The following is a 24,971-nucleotide window of genomic DNA, read 5'->3' as shown; positions in this document are numbered from 1 at the left end:
TTCCTTATACTAGATCCTGTTGTTATTAATGAAAAGAATGTCTGTGGGAGAATGATATACAGTAACCTCAGCATTAAGCAGAGAAAACTACAGTATTCAGAATAATCTCAGCTCTTGGGCCATTTAATCATTTATTCCCAAATAGTGGGAAATGAAAACCTAGGTAGTATTGGAGAAGGTTTGCACATGTGTGACTGGTCTGGAATATTTCATCAGAATTTTAATACTTGAAGCCCAAAGCCTCCATGCTTAATATTTGAAGAAATTCTTTTTTAACTTCATGGTATCAGCTGGACCAAAAAAAAAAGTTTACTATATACAACTATGTATAGCTGAGCAGGGAAGATTTAAGTATTATGGCATTAGAAGAAAAGGGAAGTGGTCCAATTATCCAGTCTTCAGAGGTTTCAATGTTTTTGTGCATAAGTTCTGGAAATGGTAGTGCTGGACAGATGGAGAAGGGAATTTCAAAGAGAATGCCTCCAAGATCCCATTTTTCAAAAACCTTTTAATTTCACCTTGTCAGCATTAACAGTTAGTCCACTGACTTTGCTGAATTATTCAAAAACATCAAAAAAAAAAAAAATGATATATAATGAATCATTATTCCTCAAAGTGCCTACTACATCATCCATAATATACTTTATTTTCTTTCATATTTGAACGATCTGCTATCCCCTTACATAGCATATGAATTGTCAACTTCCTGCAAAAAAGTTTCTGGAACCAATGCAAAGAACAAAAGACTAAGAGGACAGCCTTGTTGCCTCCTTTTAAATTCTGATCAGATCTGATAGGAACCCACTGAGTAGACAGTAGTTGTATTGGTATTAGGCTTTCAATGATAACAGCCTTTTGTTCATCCAAATTTGCAGAAGAATGTAGAACAGAAAAGAATGCTGGACATTATCAAATGCTTGAATAACATCCAACAAAAATACCAGCATCAGTTTCTTTTTTCATATTAACTAGGTGAAATAGATCATATAGCAGGAAAATATTCAATTCTTTGCTCAGCCTGGAACTCTATACATGTGTCTGCTTTTAGTTGTGTATTGTATCCCATTTCTAATTTGAACCTGTTGTTGATAATGTGAAAAAACTTGTAGTCAGTATTACGTATAGAAATAGGTACCCAGCTATTGACCTCCATTAGGTTTCAATATGAGAAAGTTGTGGCTGGCTACAAATTCACATGGTATATGACTTGTAGAGAGAAAGGAAGTAAAGAGTATAACTAGACTGTGAAGAATAAAATCTCAGGCCTCACAGTAAAGTTCTATCACCAGACATCTGGTCTTGGGGATTTCGCTGTCTGGCATTCTTGATAGACTATAGTAACTTCAGCTGCTGTTAATGGGTTTGCTGACCCCATCTTGGTTGTGAACAAAAACATTAATATCCCAAGAGTCATAAGTTCCCCACAGTGTTACTGCCTTCAAACAGATATTCACAGCATTCCTGGAAAAAGTCAAGATTTCATGTGATGGACATGTCTTCAGCATCCACAAAGATTTAGGTGAGCATTCTTTCTCTGCAGAATTGAGTGAAACGTCTATCTTCCAGGGTCTGGCTCACAGTGATGTATTGGGAGCTATACCTAGAAGATAGCAACTAGCCATTTGAAGCCCTACTTTAATTAATCCTGCAGTGAGCAGCATCTCTTCATTATCATCATCATCATCACTTTTTTCTTTTTCATCAAGATTCTCAAGGAATGCTTCTATTAATTTGTCATCACTAACAGTCTTGTCAACCATCAAGTCTTCAATATCTGCAGACAAAAAATCATCAAATCCTTCTCAGCCAACTTCATGTGCTAATCTGATGATATTGGGATATTCAGTTGTAGTCTTGACAGGTAACAGATTGATTTGGAAGAAAATTGTAGATAGGAAGTTAGAAATGATGTAAATTTTTCATGTAGTACTATCATATTGTTAAATTGTGAATGAAGATATTTGAGAATTATAATACTTCATTCATATTTAACATAAATTGCCATGACTCAAGCAACACTTGTAAATATTATTTGATGTTAATCACTTGCTTATAAATTATTATTCATATAGTTACTTTGAGTTTATTATTGTTTAATTATATAATTTTGGGATTTATACAGGGTGTCCCAAAATTCACGCAAGAAGTAATTTTGATAGAAAACACAGGTTTTTAATTAAAAATTGTAATTCCCTATACTGTATACTTTATGAATTAATAAGAAATTAATTCATAATGTCAGGTAAATGGCCTCCATGGCTTTGCTGGCACATACGCACTCTTTTGTCGAAATTTTCCATCACTGTTTTGTATAAATGTGGCTGCATTTCATTGATACAGCGCTCAATTTCCTCCTTCAAGGCGTGGGTGGTCGTGGACTTGTTGGCATAAACCTTAGACTTCAAAAAATCCCAAAGAAAAAAGTCCAATGGCGTTAAGTCACATGATCTGGGCAGCCAATTCTGATCACCAAAACAGGAAATTACATGACCAGGAAATGACTCGTGCAGTAATTGAATTGTTTCTCGGGCTGTATGGCATGCGGCACCATCTTGTTGAAACCATTCTTCCACATCCATATCTTGCAATTTAGGCACAAAAAACTGGATTATAATGTCGCGATAGTGAGCACCATTAACTGTTATTGCCTTACCAGCCGCATTTTCGAAGAAGAATGGACCGATGATGCTTCCAGCCCAAAATCCGCACCAAACAGTGACACGTTGTGGATGCATTTGTTTCTTAACAATCACTCGTGGATTTTCTGAACCCCAAATGCGAAAATTTTGTCGATTAACGAAGCCATCAAGATGAAAATGAGCCTGAGCGCTGAAGATGATTTTGTTTGAAAAATAAGCATCCACTTGTTGTTGTTCCATAATCCATTCAACAAACTCTCTTCGCTGTGTGTGGTCAGTAGGCTTCAGTTCTTGAGTCAATTGAACTTTGTAAGCATAAAGATGCAAATCTTTCGTGAGAATACGCTGTAGAGAGCTTCTCGAAATGCCCAATTCAAGACCACAGTGCTGAATTGATGTTCCTGGACTCTCGGCAACACTCTCACGAACTGCTTCGATGTTTTCTGTTGAACGACTTGTTGAAGGACGGCCAGAGTGTATAAGATCACTAATTGATCCAGTTTCCTTGAATTTTTTAATTAATCTGTTCACAGTTGATGAAGTTAAATCACTATTCCGACCATATTTTGTATGAAAATTGTGAACTGTAACTGCCAAACCTTCATTATTTTTAAAATATTGCTCAACAATGAAAATGCGTTGTTCTTTCGTGTAGCGCTCCATTTTTAATAACCCTGAACTGTCAGCTGTCGTGCTGTCTTTTTTTTCTCGTTGCAACACTTTACCGCACAAATGGCGCTAAATTTAAATCTTGCGTGAATTTTGGGACACCCTTTATTAGCACTGAAAAGACTCAATATTAAAGTGTCATTCAATTTATTTTATTCGTTCCTGTATAAATATTATAAGAAGCTGTGCATATGTATTATAAGAATTTGTATTTATCATATTTAAATGTATTTTATGTGAACTACGGATTATTACCTTATTTGTTATTTCTTAAAGAAAATGTATATATGTAGAATTCTGCTGATATGATTTTAAGTAATTCTTCTGATTAAATTTAATTGACTAGTAAAGGAGAAACAGAGTTGTTTTGAGTTAGCTCGTGCTTAGAACGTGAACGGCTATGATATGGAGAGAAACCTGTAGATGTAAGCTGGACTGGCTAGAACCGGATTTTGGCGGGAAAAATAAATGCAGTTAATTGAAAAAAGAAAAAAAACAAGGAAATAACTGGGGGACAACGAAGAGGCTGGTTGTGTGGAAAAAGGTGGGAGGAGATATGCAAAAAAGTCGACAAGGAGAGGACCGGGAATAAAAAGGCATTAAAAACTACCTCTATAGAATTCTAATATCACGATAGATTCCTAACGATTAGAGGAAGAATACTGCAGAGCTGAAGTCAATACATAGTGGGAAATGAGGAATTAGTACATGACGTAAATCCAATGTGTCAAGACTTATGTATCTCTGTGTTTAATATTTCAGTTAACATAGTGAAGATTTCTTTGAATTGTGTTTCCTCACGATAACCAAGTTAACAGGAATTTTGAAAATGTGCTGAAGTTAAAACCCGGTAAGACTTATCCTTTTTACATCCAGTGTGAAGCAAATGAAAGTTAGTTCCGCCTAAATTATCTTAACCCTAGCTGTGGCTATAAATAGTCAAGGAATAAAGCAGTAAAGTGTTCCCCCCTTGAATTAGATAACAGCCTTGTAATTCAATTAAGTGTTTATAGACTAGAAGTGAATTAGAGAAGCCAACTATAAGAATATTTATTGCGAATTCTGGAACTTTGAACTGTGAGATCAATTTTTTTATAAATCGACAGAATATAATAGAGAACTGAGAGTTGAATGTTTGATACCTAGTGTATTATATCTATTCTGAGCACTAGAACTAAATCGATGTGTAGATGATATGAATTGTCTCATAGAATAGAGATAAGTTGTGATAGAAATACTTATCTGTTGAATAATAAGATCTAAGACTTTTGGCTTTAATCTTAAAACCTAACTAAATAGCTACCTGTATCTCAGAGATATTTTGGATTTGTTCAATTGCATTATCTTGTTTAGAAAGTTATACTTAGATGTACATGTTATATAACCCTGCATTAAATGTTTTGTTTTATTGAATTCAATTTGAAGTTTGTCTGATTTTCTTTCATTGCACCACTCACAAAAAAAAATTTATCGGACCTTGCGGAAGCCTTAAAAGATAATATTAACCTCGGCCTGTAGAAAAGTGAGATTGCAAACGTTAGTTGATGATTGATGCCTCTATATTATATAGACTAATCTGAATATAAGGTGCCGCAGGATAATATAAATTTTTTCTTTATATTCGGATCAGTATCAATCAACATCTGACAAATAAAAAACGGAATTTAAAGAAGTAAGGATAAGTTCAACTTCTTCTTCTTCTTCTACAACTTCTCCCACTTAAGTGAGAGTCACTGTTGATGATGAGTCTCTTCCACATCCTCCTGTCTTGGGCTGTAAGGATAAGTTCAACTAACCATCATAATTAGATCAGTAAGCAAGATAACAAAATAATATGATAAATACAAATTCTTATAATACATATGCACAGCTTCTTATAATATTTATACAGGAACAAATAAAATAAATTGAATGGCACTTTAATCCTGAGTCTTTTCAGTACTAATATAAATCCCAAAATTATATAATTATACAATAATAAACAAACTCAAAGTAACTATATGAATAATAATTTATAAGCAAGTGATTAACATCAAATAATATTTACAATTTTATTGTAAATATTAATATTTACTTATAATATATTGCCATGACAAGTGTTTCTTGAGTCATGGCAATTTATGTTAAATGTGAATGAAGTATTATAATTCTCAAATATCTTCATTCACAATTTAACAATATTCTATGTCCACGTGGTTAGCTTAGTGGCTATGAGCTTCGCACACATGTGCCTGGGGAAGGAGTGTCCTAGGTTTGATTTCCATCGATGACGTGAGGAGCTTAATGATCTTTCTCAGCCATAGTCAAGTTAGCCGGTCTTGGGAGTGGACAACAGGGTTTTTCCCCCAGTTTATCTGGGGTTTTTCATTGAACACAGGCTACAGTCAAAGATACAGTATTTTATCCCTCATTAGGCGGGCTCAACCAGTCCTAAGGAGCGGTCGAGGAATGGGGGGGGGGAAGCCACACACAAATAAATAAAAATCATATCCTGTGCACCCCTTGAGGGTATATGTTAGGAATTTGATGATGATGAGTTGTATGCATTAAAAGTTGATGGTTTCAATTCTGATAATGCCAACTTAGTAAGTTTGATGCAATCCAAAATAGAAAATTTCTTCCACACATCAATAACTGTCAGTAAATTATCCTTATTTCGTTTATCCATAATGTATTAGAATGTTCTTCTTATGTAGTAAGTTTTGAAGGTAGCGATCATGCTCTGATCTAGTGGTTGTATTAAAGATGTTGAATTAAATGGTAGAAAACAAAATTACATTTGGGTGTTCTAAAACAGGATGACCAGGTGCATTGTCTATAATCAATAAAACTTTAAAAGTGTAGATTTTTTCCATCAAATAGCATTTAACTTCTGGAACAAAACACTGATGGAACCATTCATTAAAAACATCTTTTGTAACCCAATCTTTTGTTTGCTTTTGTGGTGTTAAAATCCACACCTTTCATTGCCCGTGGTCTTAGGGATCGATTAATGAGTAATGGTTGTAATATATGATATCCTGATGCATTGCTGCAAAAGAATACAGTCACAGAATCCTTAGCTGCTTTAAAGCCACCAACACTTTTTTGCGATTTTGCTATATAAGTTCAACTTGGCATTTTTTCCCGAAAAAAAAGCCCGGTTTCATCCGCATTCCAACCTTGATCAGGAGTGTAGCCACCATTTTTAATAATTTTGGACAGTTTTGAAAGAAATTCCCTAGCTGCTGGCTCATCTGCAGATGCAGCTTCTCTTTTTTATTTTTACATTATGAAGCATGTATCTTTTGAGAAATTTTTAAGCCAACCTGTGCTTGCAGAAAAATCACAATTGTTGTTTAATGTTGTCGGCTCCTTTTCTTGAATCTGTTTGTACAACCGTAATGCTTTCTGTTTGATGACATTTCCATCTAAAGCCATTCCTTTTTGTGAGCATTCTATCATCACTAGGGCCTGTTCCATCTTCACTTTTATAATGTCTCTTGTATACGATAATGACTTGGCCCTAGTATTAGGTTCTATTATTAGATCTCTATTAGGTTTTGGAATGAGGATTGAATGGCTTGCTACAAATTCACTGATATGTGTCCTGACAAGAGAAAAGAATTAAATAGTATAACTAAAATGGGAAGAATAAAATTCCAGGCCTTGCAGTGAAGTTCTATCCCTACACCATCAGGTCCTGGGGATTTTCTTCTCTGGCATTCTTTATACTGTGGTAACTTCAGATGCTATTGAGATCTCATCAGTGGGAGCCAGACCTGGGAGATATATATATATATATATATATATATATATATATCATATACAAGTAGCCAAAAGTTGCTCAACCTTATTAATAAAAATCTCTGGATGAGAGAAAGATGTTGAAAGCTTTTTACCTTTTACCCAAAGACTATTTTTAGAATCTGCTACTGCTCTTAAAAATCAGCCTAATTTAAATAAATATAATTGCATAAAACTTCTGAAATATGGGAAACACTAATACTTTGAAATCCCAGTTTACATCCTAGGGTGCCAACAGGTGTCCATAGAGGGCACCTCACTTAGTTAGCACTCTAGGCTTTTGTTCATGTGTTTAATTAGTTTTGGGTTGCCTTTGTGTGTGTTTTATGGCTCATTTTGTATTCTCAGACGATGTGTTGGTAATCGAGATGAAATATTGGAAGTATTAAATACTACTTTTAATCATTTCCTAGTGCTATTTCACTCCATTAAACTTTTATCATGAGTTATTTATTAAGTGGATTTTCTTCTTTTAGATAGTAACAAGCATTTTTACAATGGTTTTTGATACAGTATCCCAAATGTGTTATTCTAGAATTTTTTACCTTGGGTGTCGTGTCGACTTTCTCTTAAAATTTCCTATTCTTAATTCTCAATTCCCAATATGGCCGTACCTCTGACAAGAATGAAGCTGAGGTCTTGTGAGACAAAGAAATGCAAATGGCGGATGCCAACTTCTTTGTCTCAGCTCTGGTTCTATCTCCCTATTTAAACTCAAAGAAATTTAATTTGTTTAAGCTGCGCCACTTTGAGTCATAGTATATATTGAAATTAAAACCAGGGAGTTAGAAGCCAGTCAGCATTCACTCTTCTCAATAAATTTTAGTAACTTGCAATCGTGACCTGATCCTTAACTATTTCCCGCCTTTAAGAGGTTCGTTTAACTTTTATGAACAAGTGCAGTAGCTCTAGACATAAGGAAAACTAACTTCATTGTAATAACAGAGCAATTTAATTTCACTAAAATAAAACATACAAGTCATTTATATAAACTTAGTCAGTCTTTCAATCTGAATACACATACATATTATCTCATTCTTGTACACATATTTAAATAAAACACTTGAAGAATCATGTTTAAGAATACCAATACTAAATTATATATCACAGAATTACATTACTTTAAAGCTCATACCTCAGAATACCAAAGTTAAAGATTAGTTACTTAGTTTTCTTTCTCTCTCTTAAACACTCTAGAAATCAATCAAAACTTTCCTTAATTGTCCTATCCAATTTAACATTTCTTTCTCTTTTCCAAGATCTGAGTAACATTAATAGTTCCTTTACAAATACATAATACTAAACAATGACATCATTTCTTGCATTTTTATTCGGTCACAGTTTTAGGATTGTCTTTTTCCACACACTTCAGATCCTCACAATTAAATTCACAGATTAGAAAATATAAAGTTCGTCTTACCGATTCGCTGCACTAAATCTCTAGGCTACTTCAGATTTATTTCATCACAATAATACCTAGGCTTTCCTTCTGTAATTTCGAATGGACATGCGCATTCTTGTTTTCTACGATTAAGTCTGCTGGGCTTTCTTTATCTCCGACTGGTAGTTTCCTTTGTCTTATGATTATACTTTCCACTAACTAGGGGAACCACGTGGAAACTTCCCTCCTACCAGTCGGACAATCCATCTCACAGGTGAACAGCAGCAGGAAAAACGTCTCCGAGAAAAAAGCCGTGAACATCCCAATGCATTCGCTTTTAAACAACCTCTCTTTCCCACTGTCGTCGAACACGTATGCGTCCTACTCTCCTTGCATCTCTCCCAGCACATAGCGCCACTCATGGCAACCTAACTAAACTCTCATAACTTTCCATTAACATGGGGGGGGGGGGGGGGAAAGCACAGTTCTTCACAACAGATTTACTGAAGTTGGCCGCACACATTTGGTATAGTATTTGATTTCTCTTTTCTAACAAAATGATTGGTTGTTCATACAAAATTTCCAACTAAGTAACTATTATATACTTTGTACACTGAAATTTCACAATACTAATTTAAGATTATACAATACTATGTTACAAAATTATACACAAACGTTCACTTCTGGTATATTATTAATTTCTTATTTTAAATGTATAATAATATATAGGTATAGGTATATAATAAATAAAGATACCTATATAAATATATATAGGTATCTTTAATGTATAATAAACCCATGTTATGTCATCCGACATAACATGGGTTTATTATAAATTAAAGATACCTATATAATTACTATCCATATAATTAAAACCAATTATATAGAATTATATAATTGGTTTTAATCCTTTAACCAAGGAATGCACATGCAAAACATTGTTTTGCTTCCTGGATAAAGGATTAAAACCAAGTATATAATTTCTTGGTATCGTCTGCTTGGTGTCGCACTGATTAGATCGTCGGCTTGTCGAGAGCTCCTGAAAAGATTAGTATTATTTTGTGTTAACATTAGATATTCTACTAGAATTTTAAGTAGTATTGTTGGCTTTTTGTTTCTTGGTGTGTCTGTGCAATTTTTGCGTGTTTTCTGTTATTTTAATTATTATTTTTAAGAAAAGATAGCGTACACATGGCACCGATAAAGAAAAAAATGGCAGCCAGATCGCCATGTTTGTTTAAGAGTTTTGATGTAAACGAATTTATGCAATGTACTATCTGTGAGATGTATGCCTTGCGAAGAGCGGTGGGAGTCTGGTTAGAAAGTGATAGTGAAGTTAATATGTGTAAAAAGTGTAAAGAGAATGAGGACTTCAAGCGTGTTTCGTGTGTCGAGAGCGATATCGTGAACGATAGTCAGAATGTAGAAAATGGCGGTGTGCTAGAGAATTGCGTGGTAGTGCCAGATAGGTGTGAGAGCGTCGCCGAAAATGTAAATGAAGGTAGAAACACAGAAAGAACGGATGATTTGATCGATAATGAAAATGGTGAGATAAATGCGAGTAGCGAAATTGCCCGTTTGAATGGTGCCATACACAGAGCTAAAAGACAACTGGAGCGTATGGAAAAATGTGTGTTGAACATACCGACAAATAACCGGCGGAAGTCTGTGACGGCAAATAATAGAATGTTTGCAAACGTCAATAAAATGAAGGAGCGAGTGTTGTATGGGGATTCGCTATTAAGAGGCGTAATAATTGAGAGTTTAACGAAGTCGTACCAGCCGGGTGCGAACATAAAGGACGTCAGCGAATCTATTCGACTGCAAAAACAGAGGGTGAAAGAGATGATAATCGTGGCAGGAACGAATGATTTGAAAGAGGACAAAATGGAAATGATAGAGGATGTGAGGAAGTTGTTTGAGGTAGCAAAAGAGAAGAGTGAGAGAGTTAGGATGGTGAGTATCTTACCGCGGTATGACAGTGAAGTGTTTAGAAGGAGGGCCATAATTGCCAATGACTTTATGTGTGGGTTATGCATGGAGAGTGGTGTGGAATTTGTGGATGTGTGGAATGAGTTCGATGGGCGAAAGGACTTATATAAGATGGATGGATTGCATTTGAATGGAGTTGGGGTACGGAGACTTGAAAGAGTGTTGATGAATGATGTGGATGTACAGACTCAGGGAAACTAGATTTATTAAGGGGGGGGGGAGTAGATATGCAGACTTTAGGGGAGCAGTTAAGTGTATGAATGAGTATATTATGCCCGAGCGAGTACGACGGACAACAAATCAGAATGGGATAGTTAGTATAAGCCATCAAAGTAAGGATGGGACAAATGGGCTTCTGCGATTCATGTACACTAATGCCAGGAGTATTAGGAACAAGAAGGAAGAGTTTTTGGCCATGGTTGGCACTTCCAGGCCACAGGTTGTCGGTATTAGTGAAACATGGCTGACAGAAGATGATAAAGCTAGTGGGATTGAATGCGACGGGTATAGCGTGTTCAGGAGTGACAGGGTGAATAAAAAGGGGGGAGGAGTGTTATTGATGATAGCTGATGATCTTCAGCCAAGGAGTATAGAAGTTGAACTGCATGATGGGGAAAAAAGCACATTTGAGGCTGTTTGGTGTGAGATAGAATCCAGCAGAACAAAATATACAATTGGGTGCTGCTATAGACCGGGTGATGGAGTGGATGGTGGGGATAGTATGCATAAGCAAATAGAAGAAATGAGTGGAAGGAGGGTAATTATTATGGGTGATTTCAATTATGGTAACATTGACTGGAAAGAGGAGAGGGCACATGGGAGGAAGGAATTGGATTTTATGCGGTTATTAAGGGACAACTATCTACGGCAACATGTATTGGAAAATACCAGGGGGCAGAGAGTGCTGGACCTAGTAATTGCAACCGAGAATGTGGCTGTAACGAACATGACCATGTTGCCACCAATTGGTGAGAGTGACCATAAGCTCATGACTTGGGAGGTGGCTAAAGGAGTCGAATTTACAATTAAAACAAGGTTCATGTGGAATTACCGGGCTGATAAGTATGACAAGCTTAGGTGTGTGCTTGGCTCAATGCCATGGCATGTAAAACTGCAAGGGCTGGATGTTCATAGTGCATGTGAGGTGGTTAAGAACTGTTTGCAGGAGGCAATGGTTGACTGTATACCAAGAGTCCGAATAATAAATCAAGTAGGGGTTAAATGGATGAATAACACTATTAAGCTTGAGCTGCAAAAAAAGAAACAATTGTGGAGGGAATTTAAGGAGAAGGGTGACCATCAGGCGCAGGAACAGTATAAAGCTCAGGCCAGGATGGTAACAAGGGTGGTAAGAAAAGCAAAAGCAGATTACGAAAGGAAATTGGCCACGCAGGCTAAAGAGAATCCCAAACAGTTTTTTCAATATGTTGCAAGTAAAAGGAAAAATGCTCATGGTAGAATGATCTTAAAAACTGCTGAGGGTAGGGAGGTAACCGAATCAGTCGATATTGTGGAATTACTGAGCGAGCACTTTGCAAGAGTATATCATCCAGGTGGTGACTTTGCAGGAATGGAAGAACCAACAGCTTATACTGGAATTGTGATGAATGAAGTAGAGGTAACTAGTCTATTACAGAACCTCAATGTCGATACATCTGTGGGATTGGATGGTATACCAGCTCGTGTCGTAAGTGAAGCGGCCAAAGAATTGTCAGTGCCCTTGACTATTTTGTTTAATTTGAGCCTCAGGACTGGGTCAGTCCCAAGGGGGTGGAAAGAGGGGAAAATAGTTCCACTGCACAAAGGTGGTTCCAAGGCTGCTGTTGAAAATTACCGGCCAATCAGCATAACAGGAATCATTATCAATGTCTTAGAGAAAATAGTCAAGAGGAAAATACAAGATTGGATAGAAGAAAATGGGATACTGTATCGGGGACAGCATGGTTTTGTGAAGGGTAGGTCATGCCTCAGTAACTTGCTCACGTATTATAACACAGTGACGGCTGAACTGGATAAGGGTAATGGGTTTACGGTGATTCTACTGGACCTTGCCAAGGCCTTTGACAGGATACCACATGGAATTCTAATCAGTAAATTGCAGCATATGGGAATGATCATAGGGTTGGTGAGATGGATAGGAGGGTGGTTGATGGAGAGATATCAGAGAGTGGTTTACTCAGGAGTAGAGTCCACAAGACGGCCTGTGACTAGTGGTGTGCCACAAGGATCTGTTCTTGGACCACTGCTGTTTAATTTGTTCATAAATGATATAGGAAAGTATCTGAGAGGAACAGTTCATTTGTTTGCAGATGATGCGAAGTTGGGTAGGGCAATAGTGAATGCAGATGACGTCAAAATTTTGCAGGATGATTTGGATAGATTGGAGGTCTGGGCTAAGGAGAATGGATGTCAGATTAATGTGGCAAAATGTAAGGTTATGCATTTTGGGGTGAAAAGATTGGCGGCAGTTTACTGCATTGTTGGAACCGTGCTCCAGGAAATTGATGAGGCACGAGATTTAGGAGTGTTGGTAGATAAGGAATTGAAATTTAGGGGACACATTGCAAAAGTGGCCAAATGAGCTCATCAAATCACTTGGTTGCTGAAGAATACGTTGACAAGCAGAGACAAGCAGGTTATTGTTCCGCTGTATCGAGCCTTGATAAGACCCCATCTAGACTACTGTGCTCAGATTTGGTCACCTAGGTTTCTTCTTGATGGGAGGAGGTGGAGAGGATCCAGAGGCGAGTGACCAAGATGATAGCAGGTCTGTGGAATGAACCGTATGAGAACAGGTTGAGGATTTGTGGGTTGCAAAAATTGGTTGATAGGCGGAGGAGGGGAGATATGATTGAGACATTCAAATTACTGAAGGGTTTCTATAAAATTAATTCAGAAGACATTTTTGAGAACAGGGCTGGTTGTGGGAGGACTAGGGGACATTGGGCAAAAGTGTGGTTAGTAAAGGTGTTAGAGCTGGGTTCTTTACTTTTAGAGTAGTGAATGAGTGGAATGCGCTCCCTGAGTCTGTGGTGGATGCTGTGACAGTGAATGAGTTTAAGGCGAGGTATGATAGATACCGTATGAATGTCAAATAGTTGTGATGAATATGATTTGGGGCCTCCATCGATGAGTCTAATGACTCCCTGGAGTTGCCCGTAATAATAGTAATAGTAATAATAAACCCAAAGTAAAAAACTCTAGAATAACATTTCTCGCATTTGGGATAGTGTATCAAAAACTATTGTAAAAAAATGCTTCTTACTATCTAAGAGAAGGAAATCCACTTAATAAATAACTCATGATAAAAGTTTAATGGAGTGAAATAGCACTAGGAAATGATTAAAAGTATTTAATATGTTGTAATAGATTTCACGGTATGATATGAACACAGATGGATAAGAAAATAACTATTTATTAACTTAGAAGCTAATATTTCAGAGCACACAACACAAAGTTTGTTACAAAAGCAAGACAACCACAATCCGGTGTAACAGCGGGGCTAGTATAAGTAATTGCAGCGTGCAACACAAGACTAAAGTCCTAATATGGCACCATCTAGGTTAAAAAAAAAAGTTCGAAGTCTTGAAATAGTAGTCCAAATGATAGTCTTAGAAAGTTTGAAAAATAAAATAAAATAAAATAAAAAAATAAATAAAATAATATAAAAGTAATAAATATTAATTTGGTCTTAGGATGACTGTCTCCCAAATCTTTGGTAGATTTATACAGCCATACTTGTTAAGGTTTTTAGTATGTTTTAAGGCTTCTGTTGATTCCAGGAACAACCTCTCTGACTTGTAGAAGCTTCTGTGCATTACTTTTGTTTCTATCCAATTGATCCTGTGTGCAGGGGTATCCAAAGCATGGTCTGCCAGGTCCGACTTGCCATAGTGAAAGTGTCAGATATATTTTTTGTGTTCACTGAGGCGGATGTCCACAGCTCTTCTTGTCTGTCCGTAGTAGGCTTGATGGCAAGAACAGGGCACTTCATAGACTCCTGGATGTGATAAAGGAGTGCATATAATACCAGCGAAATATTAGCTTCTAAGTTAATAAATAGTTATTTTCTTATCCATCTGTGTTCATATCATACCGTGAAATCTATTACAACATGTCTGACGAACACATAAGCCTATCCAAGCATATAAGTATTTAATACTTCCAATATTTCATCTCAGTTACAGACACACAGTCTGGGAATACAAAATGAGACGTAAAACACACACACACACACACACACACACACACACACACAAAGGCAACCCAAAACTAATTAAACACATGGACAAAAGACTAGAGTGCTAACTAGGTGAGGTGCCCTCTATGGACACCTGTTGGCACCCTAGGATATAAACTGGGATTTCAAAGTATTAGTGTTTCCCATATTTTCAGAAGTTTTATGCACCTATATTTATTTAAATTAGGTTGATTTTTAAGAGCAGTAGCAGATTCTAAAAATAGTCTTTCTCTTCTAAATTTACTATGATGAAGCAGGATGGTTGGTCTTCTTCTGAATGATTTTGTGAGCTGTATCTAAAGCATAGTCTGCAAGGCCAAATTGACCATAGTCATGACTGCAGATGTATTTTTTATGTTCTTCCATTCAGATGGTAGCTGATCTTCCTGTCTGTCCATAGTAGGCCAACTTGCAGGAACAAGGAATTCTACATACACCTGGAACTGAAAGGAAAGGGAATTTGTCTTCAGTGGAGCAGATAAGGGTAGCTAATTTTAAGTGGAGTTTGAAAGTGGTGCAAAGATTGTATTTCTTTAAGATTCTGGATTTTTTTTCTGATGTGTTTCAGACATAAGAGATGGTGACAACAATACTAAAATCTTTCTGAAGAGAAGGTCGTGGATTGGGGGAGTCATCAATAATTATTATTATTTTTTTTTTTTTTTGATAATGTGGGAAACTGTAACCATTATATAGAAAACTGTTGGGTATATGATTGAATTCTGTTGCCAGAGAAGTCGCAATGGAACAAAGTTTATAAGCTCTATGGGTTATTGCTTTTATGACACCATATTGTAGGGAGAGGAATGATGGTAAAGTTTGTGAATGTATTTGCCTATATGAGTGGGTTTCCTATATACTGAAAAGAACAGATTACCATAAGGTAGGCAGCTGAACAAGGTGCCTAGAAAGGTCAGACTATTATTATTAGTTTCCTTTTATATAGTAAATTGGATTCTAGGGTTAAGGCTACTGAGGTGACAGAAAAGTATCTAATGAGACCAAACAGAAAAGACATCATCTACATATCTCAGCAAGATAGAAGGTTTGAGATGGGCTGAGTCAAAAGCTTGTTTTTCAAAATCTACTATAAAAAAATTGGCAGGGGGATGAGAGGTAAGACCCCATAGAGATACCTTCTATCTGTTTATAAATTTTATTCTTCCAAGAGAAATAGCCAGAATGGATAGCAAAGGGAAAAAGGTCAACGATATCATCAAGGGGGAAAAACTTTTTTTTTTTGAAAGCAATAAGGTGTCATTTAAGGGAATGTTAGTGAACAATGAGATAATGTCAAAACTCACTAGGATTTCAGTATTATTAACAATTATATTTTCAGCGGAGCTTTTAAAATGGAAAAAAGTTTTATATACGATGTGGTATGACCAGTAATGGGAGGAAAGAGATTTTACTAACTATTTCGATAATTTATAGCAGGTAGAATCAGTGATATCTACTATGGCAGTGGTGTTCAACCTTTTTTACTACGCGAGCTACTTTTCTATAAAAAGTAATTCGGCGATCTACTCTCTTATAGATCACGCTCCCCCAACCTGATGTCTGATTACACACAACTAAACAACTAAAAAAAAATACACAACTAAAAATTTTATTTGTGTATTTAAAAATTTATTTATCACTTTTAATTATTTTAATACAACAAAAAAAAAACAAATATATTGGAATAAAATATTTATTTCTCTATTTTGGAAAACCAAAGTTAGAAAAAACAACAGATTGATAACAAACTCACAAGTTACATGAAATGCTGGTTGATTAAAAAAAAAAAAAAAAGTTAATGTGAAATTTGGCATTGTTTGGAACTCACAATATTTTCATAGTCAAGTTGATATGAAGAAGTGGCCAATCGCAGACAATCATCCAAATGATCATTTGTAATTTGGTTTCTTAATTGATTTTTTATGACGGTCATATTTGAAAAAGCAGATTCTGACAAGTATGTCGATCCGAAACACGACAGAATTTTTCGTGTAATATCAGTTAACATTGGGAATTTTTTATGTGCATACTTCCAAATGACTTCATTGTTTATTGATTTTAAATGTAAACTATTCTGAATGTTTATTATCTCAAGTTCTACTTCAGCTTGGTTTATATCAAACAGCCCAGTAATTTTATTTGAAATTTCTGTGATGCTCAAGTTTTCTTGAAATGGATTATTGATAAAAGATACAATCATTTCAGTTTCGTTAAAATCTTTAAATCTTGAATTTATTTCTTTCTCAACTAATTCTATTTCACGAATAAATTCTTTTAAATCATAGCGAAGCATTTCTTGATTTTGTTCAAAAAATTTTAATAAATATGAGAGATGTCTAAATTCGCAGTCATTTATATTTTCTTTAATAAAAGTAAGTATTGTTGGAAAGTTTTTATTGAACTTAACATGTCAATTAAATTTTTATCTCTACCTTGTAACTCTAAATTTAAATTGCTTAATTTCATACAGAAATCCACTAAAAATGATAAGTGCAACAACCATCTTTTATCACTCAATTAGATAAATATCTCCTTTTTCATCAAGAAAAATTTTTATATCGTTAATTAATACAAGAAATCTTTCTAAAAATTGACTTCTGCTGATCCAGCGAACTTCTGTTGTTTGAACACAACAGAAGTTCCCTATTATCATCTGCCTGTAATTTAAATAACTGCCGTTGAAGGGCTTTTCCTCGAACAGAATTTACAATTTTAAATGTAATATCCAAAACATCTTTTGTGTTTAATCTTTTACTACACAGTACTTGTTGGTGAATGATACAGTGGTACGTTAAAAAATCTGGATATTTATCATCGGTTTTACATAATGAAATGAAGCCCGATTTATTACCTATCATTGCAGGAGCACCATCAGTAGTAATAGACACAAGTTTAAAAAGTGGAAGTTTGTGTTGTTTCACAAATTCATCAAATGCCGAAAACATGTCTTCTCCCCTACTCCTTCCCAATAATGGTATAATTTTCAAAAGTTCTTCTTTACTTGAATAATCTTGAAATACCATTAACTGAGCAATATCAGTGAAGTCGTTTGATTCATCAAATTGTAATGAAAACACAACACACTGCTGAATGTCTGTCATTCACCTGGCCTGGAAACTTTTCTCAAGCAATTGGAACTTCGAGCAATTTGAAACCTTGTCTGCGGCCTAGAAGTAGTCTCTCTTTAGCAATGTCTCGAACCGAGAAGCTCCTTTCCGGAAGTGGGGAAACTCCTCTCTCTCAAGCAACGTGGATCCGGGCAGTCTCTCTGATGTCGACTCTGGACTGGGTGGCCTCCTCGCTGACAGCAATTCTGGAACTGGGACCCCTTCTGCTTGCTTCAGTCCCTTTTTATTAGGCCTCCTCTGAGACCTCGCATGAAGTTTGGCAACCCTCAAAGAACCCTCAACTTAAGAAGAGTGTTTCATCTTAAGTTTCAAGTTCGGCACACCTTTTGTTCTCCTCCGCTTTCTTTTGATTGTAAGTTGTCGGCAATCGGAAAGTTGTTTGAACTCTTTCTGACTGACTTCAGATGTGTTTACACTTAGAGCCTGAAAGCCTTTCTCATACATAAAAGTTTCAATAACAATCTTTCTAATGCTGCCATGTACAGCTTCAGCGACAAAAACATTGCCTTTGTTTTTAACACTCTAACATATTCTTATTAAAGCAGTATATACAGTTAGCTTCAAAAGAGTTATTTACAAAAACATCTAATACAAACTATATCGAGACAAACAAAGTTTATTTTTTTACAATATTTACATGGGACTTAACCTAAGTAAAAAATCGCTGTAATGTGATTTGGAATATTTAATATTTAAGCTACAATCGAGTTTTTACACTTTGCTTATAATCGTATTCACTCAGCTCGCTGTTTGACTTCCACCGATCCAAATTAATTCATTTACCCGAACTTATAAAAAAATTACTGATTTGACAATTTTAACGAAAAATAAATAAACAATAGCAATACACTTAAAGCGAATTAAAAATAATACAAAATAATGATAAATAAAATATTATGTTTTCAGTTTTAATTAAATTTGTAAGTAAGGAAGGATCGCAAAGCGGCCAAAAATCGCTCCGCGATCGATGGGTTGAACACCCCTGTACTATGGTATTAGATACTTTTCTGTCACCTCAATAGCCTTCACCCTAGAATCCAATTTACTATAGAAAAGGAAACTAAAGACACATTAGTCGGCCACCTACCTAATGGTAACCTGTCCTTTTCAGTATATAGGAAGCCCATTCACATAGGCAGATACGTTCACATACTTTACCATCATACCACTTCCTCTCTACAATATGGTGACCCCATAGAGCTTATAATCTTTGTTCCATTGAGGCCTCTCTTGCAACAGAACTCAATCATATACCCAACACTTTTCTATCTAATGGTTATATCTGAGGCACTTCAGAAAAAATATCCAGAATCTTAAAGAAATACAATCTTTGCACACCACTTTCAAACTCTACTTAAAGCTACCTACCCTTATCTGCTCTACTAAAGACAAATTCCCTTCCCTCTCAACTCCAGGTATATATATATAGAGTTCCTTGTTCCTGCAAGTTAGCCAACTATGAACAGATAGGAAGATCAGCTACCACTCGAATGTAAGAACATAAAAAATACATCTACAGTCATGACTATGGTCAATCTGGTCTTGCAGACCATGCTTTGGATACAGCTCACAAAATCAATTGGAAAAAGACCATTATGCTCCATCACAGTAAATTTAGAATAGAAACACTATTTTTACAATCTGCTGCTGCGCTTAAAAATCAGTCTGATTTAAATAAATATAGTTGAATAAAACTTCCAAAATTATGGAAAATAAATAAACAATAGCAATACACTTAAATCTAATGGTTATGTCTGAAACACTAATACCTCGAGATCCCAGTTGACATCCTATGCTGCCGACAGGGGTCCATAGAGGGCACCTCACCTAGTTAGGACTTGAGTCTCTCATCCATGTGTTTTAATTTTGTGCAGCCGTTGTGTGTGTGTGTTACAATTCTCATTTTGTACTCCTTGATTATATTCCTGCATCTGAGAAATATTGGAAGCATCATATACTACTTTTAATTGTTTCCTAGTGCTGTTTCACTCCATTAAACTTATATCATGATGTTTTCCCAGCACTTAAGCCCTATCACATGGATAATAAATAATCTCTCTCTCTCTCTCTCTCTCTCTCTCTCTCATTCCCCCCTCCTTCAACACTCATTTCATTTACTTTCTCAAAAGCATTCTGAGATAAATGCATATAAAGCATTCTTGCTTTATGCCTTCTTAATAGGCATTTTCACGTTGCTGTTCTGCTCAACCGACTAAACTACGTAAACTAATTTTGTAAAAAAACAAGCAGTTCTCCTTGTCAGCATCCATACACAGCTCAACCTTAAACTTATCAAATCAAGTTCTCATCCCCCTATTTCATTCCATCTATCTGTTCTTTGAAATAGCTTTCATCACAATGCTTCCCAAAAGAATTATGACACCAACTGTTAAAGAAACTGTCTTACTCATTAACCATTTGCACACACATCTGGCACTGATATCGGTTTTTTTAACTGCTCATGTGTGGGGCTGATAATTAAAAACAGAGAACAGCCAAAGTGCTACATAAATATAATGTTCCCACACTTTCAAATTACAGATAACCTAGCAAACCTTATCTGTTCTCTTAAGAAGAAACTCCATCCTTTAGTACATCCCAGATCACATTTCATGTGATAAAGGATGTGCCTGCAACTTGGCCAATTATGAACAAACAGGAAAATTATTAACATCTGCTACTATCATTATTGAAAGTCAGAACTGGAAGAATTAAAAATGAACACCCCCCTTTTACACAAGCAATTACTTTCATCTTTCTCTGAAGAACAAGCTCCATCCTTGAGCACATTCTAGACCATATGAAATTTTGCGCCTACAACTTGGCAAATTATAGGCAAACAGGAAAAGTGTTAACATCTACTGCTATCTTCAGTGTAAGTCAGAATTGGCAGACTACAATTCTGAATACCTTTTTACACAAGCAGTTATCTTCACTTTATTAAGCCTGACACATTTAAGACTTATGGCTTGTATAACCTAATTAATGCCTGATAAGGCAGCTAACTCTATTAGCATATTCTGCATATAGGATTAAAGGCCAGTCTATCTCAATCTATTTCAAAATTGCCCAATCTATTTCGAAGAACAGATTGGGCAATCTATCTATTTTGAAAGATTAAAAAAACCAAGTATATGGAAGGGAAAAAGCCATAATATCTTTGTATAAAGCAGACTAGCTCATCTGCAGTTAAAAGGAATTTATATAATCTTTATAATATTTATACATTCTTTATATCCTAGACAAGATTTGACAGGTCATTCTAATCAAAAGGCATGATTATTAGTCAGTGAGTCATGAAGGCTCACAAGATTTAAATGGGAGTTGGGAGGGGGACACTAGTACACAGAAGTCATTATAAATATGAGAGAAACTTGTGTTTTCAAATGCATCAGGATTATTAGAGAGATTTAAAGTATGCATACTCACAATATTCTGATGAAAACCTTGTTCACTCCAGGATGGCAACTGAAAATGAGAGTTCAGAGTTAAGCTCCTGAAACAGTATTAACCATAATTTTACTTATTATTTTCTAAAATAAAAGATTTATATAGCTACTGACCAGGACATAATTTAGTCTTATACAAAATTAGGCAAATGGTATGCAGTAATATGGCTAACCAGCATTTAGAATCATTTATAAACCTACTTGGGGGGGGGGGGAGGAAATACAACACAACACTTAGAATCATCAATAAAAAATCTTTAGTGCACAGAGTGCTTATATTATAATTTTTTTTTCTAATCTATTTTGAAAGAGCAAGTGTAAATATTTGCAGCATATATATAAATCAAAGGCTAAAAGTTGCCAACTTTTTAATGCCAGCATTTTGTAGCTCGGTGGATGTGGTGTTTGCACACCATGGCGCTTGGCCGCACGAAGGAAGACTTGATTTTGAGTGTAGTCGGCGACTAGAGGAAATTTTTCTAAACCTTTTTTTGACCGGTTCCCGAGTTAGTTGATCTCTGGCACGGGTAAGTGGGATTTTTCTCCTGGAAACTCAGATTTTTTGTCCCGTAAACTCAAGAAAATCGACCGTAGAACCCACATTATTTCCGACATTAAATACGAGTGTTAGGGACCACGAGATGGTGGCACTTATTGAGCGTCACTCTTCACTGTGTGCTGCTTAATCAGTAATAGCCTTGGGACAGCTATCTCTGATTGGGTACTAGTGGAGATTGAACTGCCCACTCAGTCTCCAAAAGTTAGACAGGGCTAAAAACACCTCGCCTGCTCCCGATATATATATGGGAATAAAAAGGTGTTAGCTGATTTTTATTTTTATTTTTTTTTAATTTTTCTAAAGTTAAAAAGGGACTAAAAACACATCTGAACTGACTAAATCAATTTAACTTAAATTCAGTCAATAGTAATCTTGCATCATAATTTTGCAAAGAATGCATATTGAAGAATTAAGCATTGGGGAAAGTAAGATATACTATGTTGCAAAAATTAATCTTTTTTGAATATCATTTGGTTGGCTGGTTTGGTTATTTATTGGTACAAGGACTGCAAAGGTCATATTATGCCATTCCAAAAGTTACTGCAGTACACAAGGTAATGATAATATATATAATAAATAATTATATATAGATAATATTAGTAAATTATATATTATATACACAAAACAGATTTTTTTTAAAAAATTAAGCATTGTTCTTAATTTTTCTATACCTAAATAGTATTTATGATCAAATGAGTTTATTTGTATAAATTAAATCTGTAAAAAGTTAAAAATATGCAATATGTTCAACTGTGACAAGATCTTCCGGAGTGTATGTGGCTCAGCCCAGATTTGTAAAAATTTTTATTTATTTCTTAAGGGAATGCTAGTGCGCCAACAGAATATGGCAAATGATAAGACAGATGTCATAGTGTTCATACAAAAGTAGGTCAGCAGTCATCAGTAGTGTCTGCACAGTTAGCCTAGTGGTTATGTGCTTCGCAACCATATGCCTGGGAAAGGAGTGTCCTAGGTTTGATTCTCGTCGCCGACGTGAGGAGCTTAAGGATCTTTCTCAGACATAGCCAAGTTAGCCGGTCTTGGACGTGGACAGCAGGGTTTTTCTCCCCAGTTTATCTGGGGTTGTTCCTCCCGCAAGCAGGCAAAGCCAGCCCCATGAACACATGGATTAGAGTCAGGAATACTTAAGACCCAGCCATATGCCTGATTCATCAGCTATGCCAGTCCCGAGCCCGGATAAAATATTGGGGGATTCAGATGGTGCCGTACTTCCCCGTAAAAGGGGCCTCACAGCCATTATATCATCATACGAATAAATAAATAAAGTAGATAAGAATTTGTAAGATGACTGTGACATATACAGAACATAGCAAGACCAACCTCCTCTTTTCTGTTTCTACAGACTAGACTACCAATGCTTAATTTCAGGCTTACTCTCATGCAATTCATTCATCAGTGCTTCCTGCCATAATGAATGTTACTGATTAATTAGTTTTAATCTTAAAACCTGTCTGTTGTCTGTATATGGGATTGACAAAAAAAAAATATGTGGAATAAGTATGAGCTTACTTAGCAGCTGCAGTCTCATTTCCTTTAATACCAATGTGGTTGGGAATTCAACATAACCAAACATCAACATTAAGGATTTTCACATGCATCCCGGCAGTTGGATATGTGGCAGGTGAAGATGATATATATATGTGGAAAATGAAGGAAATGGGAAGAACTTTGTGAGTTAGAGATTACCATAACTGACCTCAGCAGCATCGCATCAGAGGCAGTATAATATTGACCTAGAGAGACAAGTAGTATGAAAGAGGGTGAGAATAATGAGCAAAATATAAATGAAAAAATAAGAGTGAGGAGTATGGAAAGTTTGAATAATTGTGAAGTTTTTGGAGATGGTCTCAACTGGGAGGATGAATGGCAAGCATGAGGTGGGGGATGAGCTGAAAGAGGAGGTGAAATGTCTGGAATGAGTTGAGAAGTCTGAAAGATGAAATTAAGCAAATGGAAGAGTTAAATGCAAGGTGAATCAGAGTAGGAGTGAGAGAGAGAGAGAGTTATGGAAATGATAGAAGAAGAGAGAATAGAAACAGTAGGAGAGAGGGAATGAGAAGAATACGAGGGAGTGTTGGAACCTGGGATAGAGAGATGCCAGGCAAGTAGGGGAACACAGACAGAAAGTGTTAGAGAAGAGAGAGAGAGAGAGTGAGGGATGCAGGAGAGCAATCAAGGAACAGAGTGGTAAGAGGTGTGCTGTAGGGAGACTCAATGATCCATAGTGTGCAAGATAGGATGCCAAAGGAGTGTTTGCCTGGAGGAACGATAGAAAGTGTGGCTATGGCAATTAAGCGAGGTGAAAGGGTGGATGAGACAATTGTAATGGTCTGCACGAATGAATTGAGAGACAGTGTAAATCAGGTGCCAATCGGGGGGGGGGGGGGGGGGGGGGAGGAATACATCAGGTAACACTGAGTCCAGTGGAGTCTGTAAGGGATAATGACCGGTATAGTTACAGTGACATTTTTATGCTTTAGACTAATGCCAGGCGTATCCGAAATAAAGGAGATGAATTGATGGTGCTGATAGCATCAGCCTGTCTGAAGATTAGCGGGGTCTTTGAGACATGGTTGACATAGGATGATATAATAACAGGAATAGGAGTAGCAGGGTACAGAATTTTTCAACAGGATAGGAACGGAAAATGTAGTGGTGGAGTACTGCTTATGATACGTGATGACCTGTGTCCTCTTGGAGTGGAGGCTTTGGAGGGCACTGACACTAATGGTTTTGAAAGTGTGAGATAGAGGTGGGAAAGACAGGATATTAAGTGAAGTGTTGCTACAAGCCAAGAAGCACAGAGAGTGAGGAGCAGGAGATGTTTGGGCAGTTGAGCTTGGCAAGTGCAAGAAGAATGATTGTTATAGGAGAGTTTAACTACAGCAATATAAATTTGGAAGAGGAAAATGCATGCAGAAATAAGGGAATGGAATTTTTAGAATTCTTGTGGGACAAATATCTTAGGCAACATGTAATAGAAGGAACACGAGGTTCAAGAGTTTTGGATTTGGTTATAGCATCAGAAGAGCTGATTATAACTGAGAGACATCTCTTTCCCCAGTTGGAGAGAGAGTGACCATGTGGTTTTAACTTGGAAGATGAAT

General features: G+C 36.1%; 1 protein-coding gene across 13 annotated transcripts in view; it reads right to left on the bottom strand.

The window, feature by feature from the left end:
- LOC150093031 (terminal uridylyltransferase 4-like) overlaps positions 1-24,971 on the bottom strand; it is a 621,373-nt gene that overhangs the window by 337,477 nt on the left and 258,925 nt on the right. For all 13 annotated transcript variants that reach the window (XM_090413455.1, XM_090413456.1, XM_090413454.1 and 10 more), the window contains one exon: positions 21,265-21,303. In XM_090413455.1, the coding sequence (XP_090269581.1) occupies positions 21,265-21,303 (39 nt within the window). The remainder of the gene's footprint in view (positions 1-21,264; positions 21,304-24,971) is intronic.

The sequence above is a fragment of the Typopeltis vanoorti genome, chromosome 24 (assembly GCF_054136105.1).
Source record: "Typopeltis vanoorti isolate ZY-2024b chromosome 24, IOZ_Tvanoo_1.0, whole genome shotgun sequence".
Classification (NCBI taxonomy): domain Eukaryota; kingdom Metazoa; phylum Arthropoda; class Arachnida; order Uropygi; family Thelyphonidae; genus Typopeltis; species Typopeltis vanoorti.
Note: the sequence above shows the minus strand (reverse complement) of the source record. Positions and strands in the feature narration are given on the sequence as shown.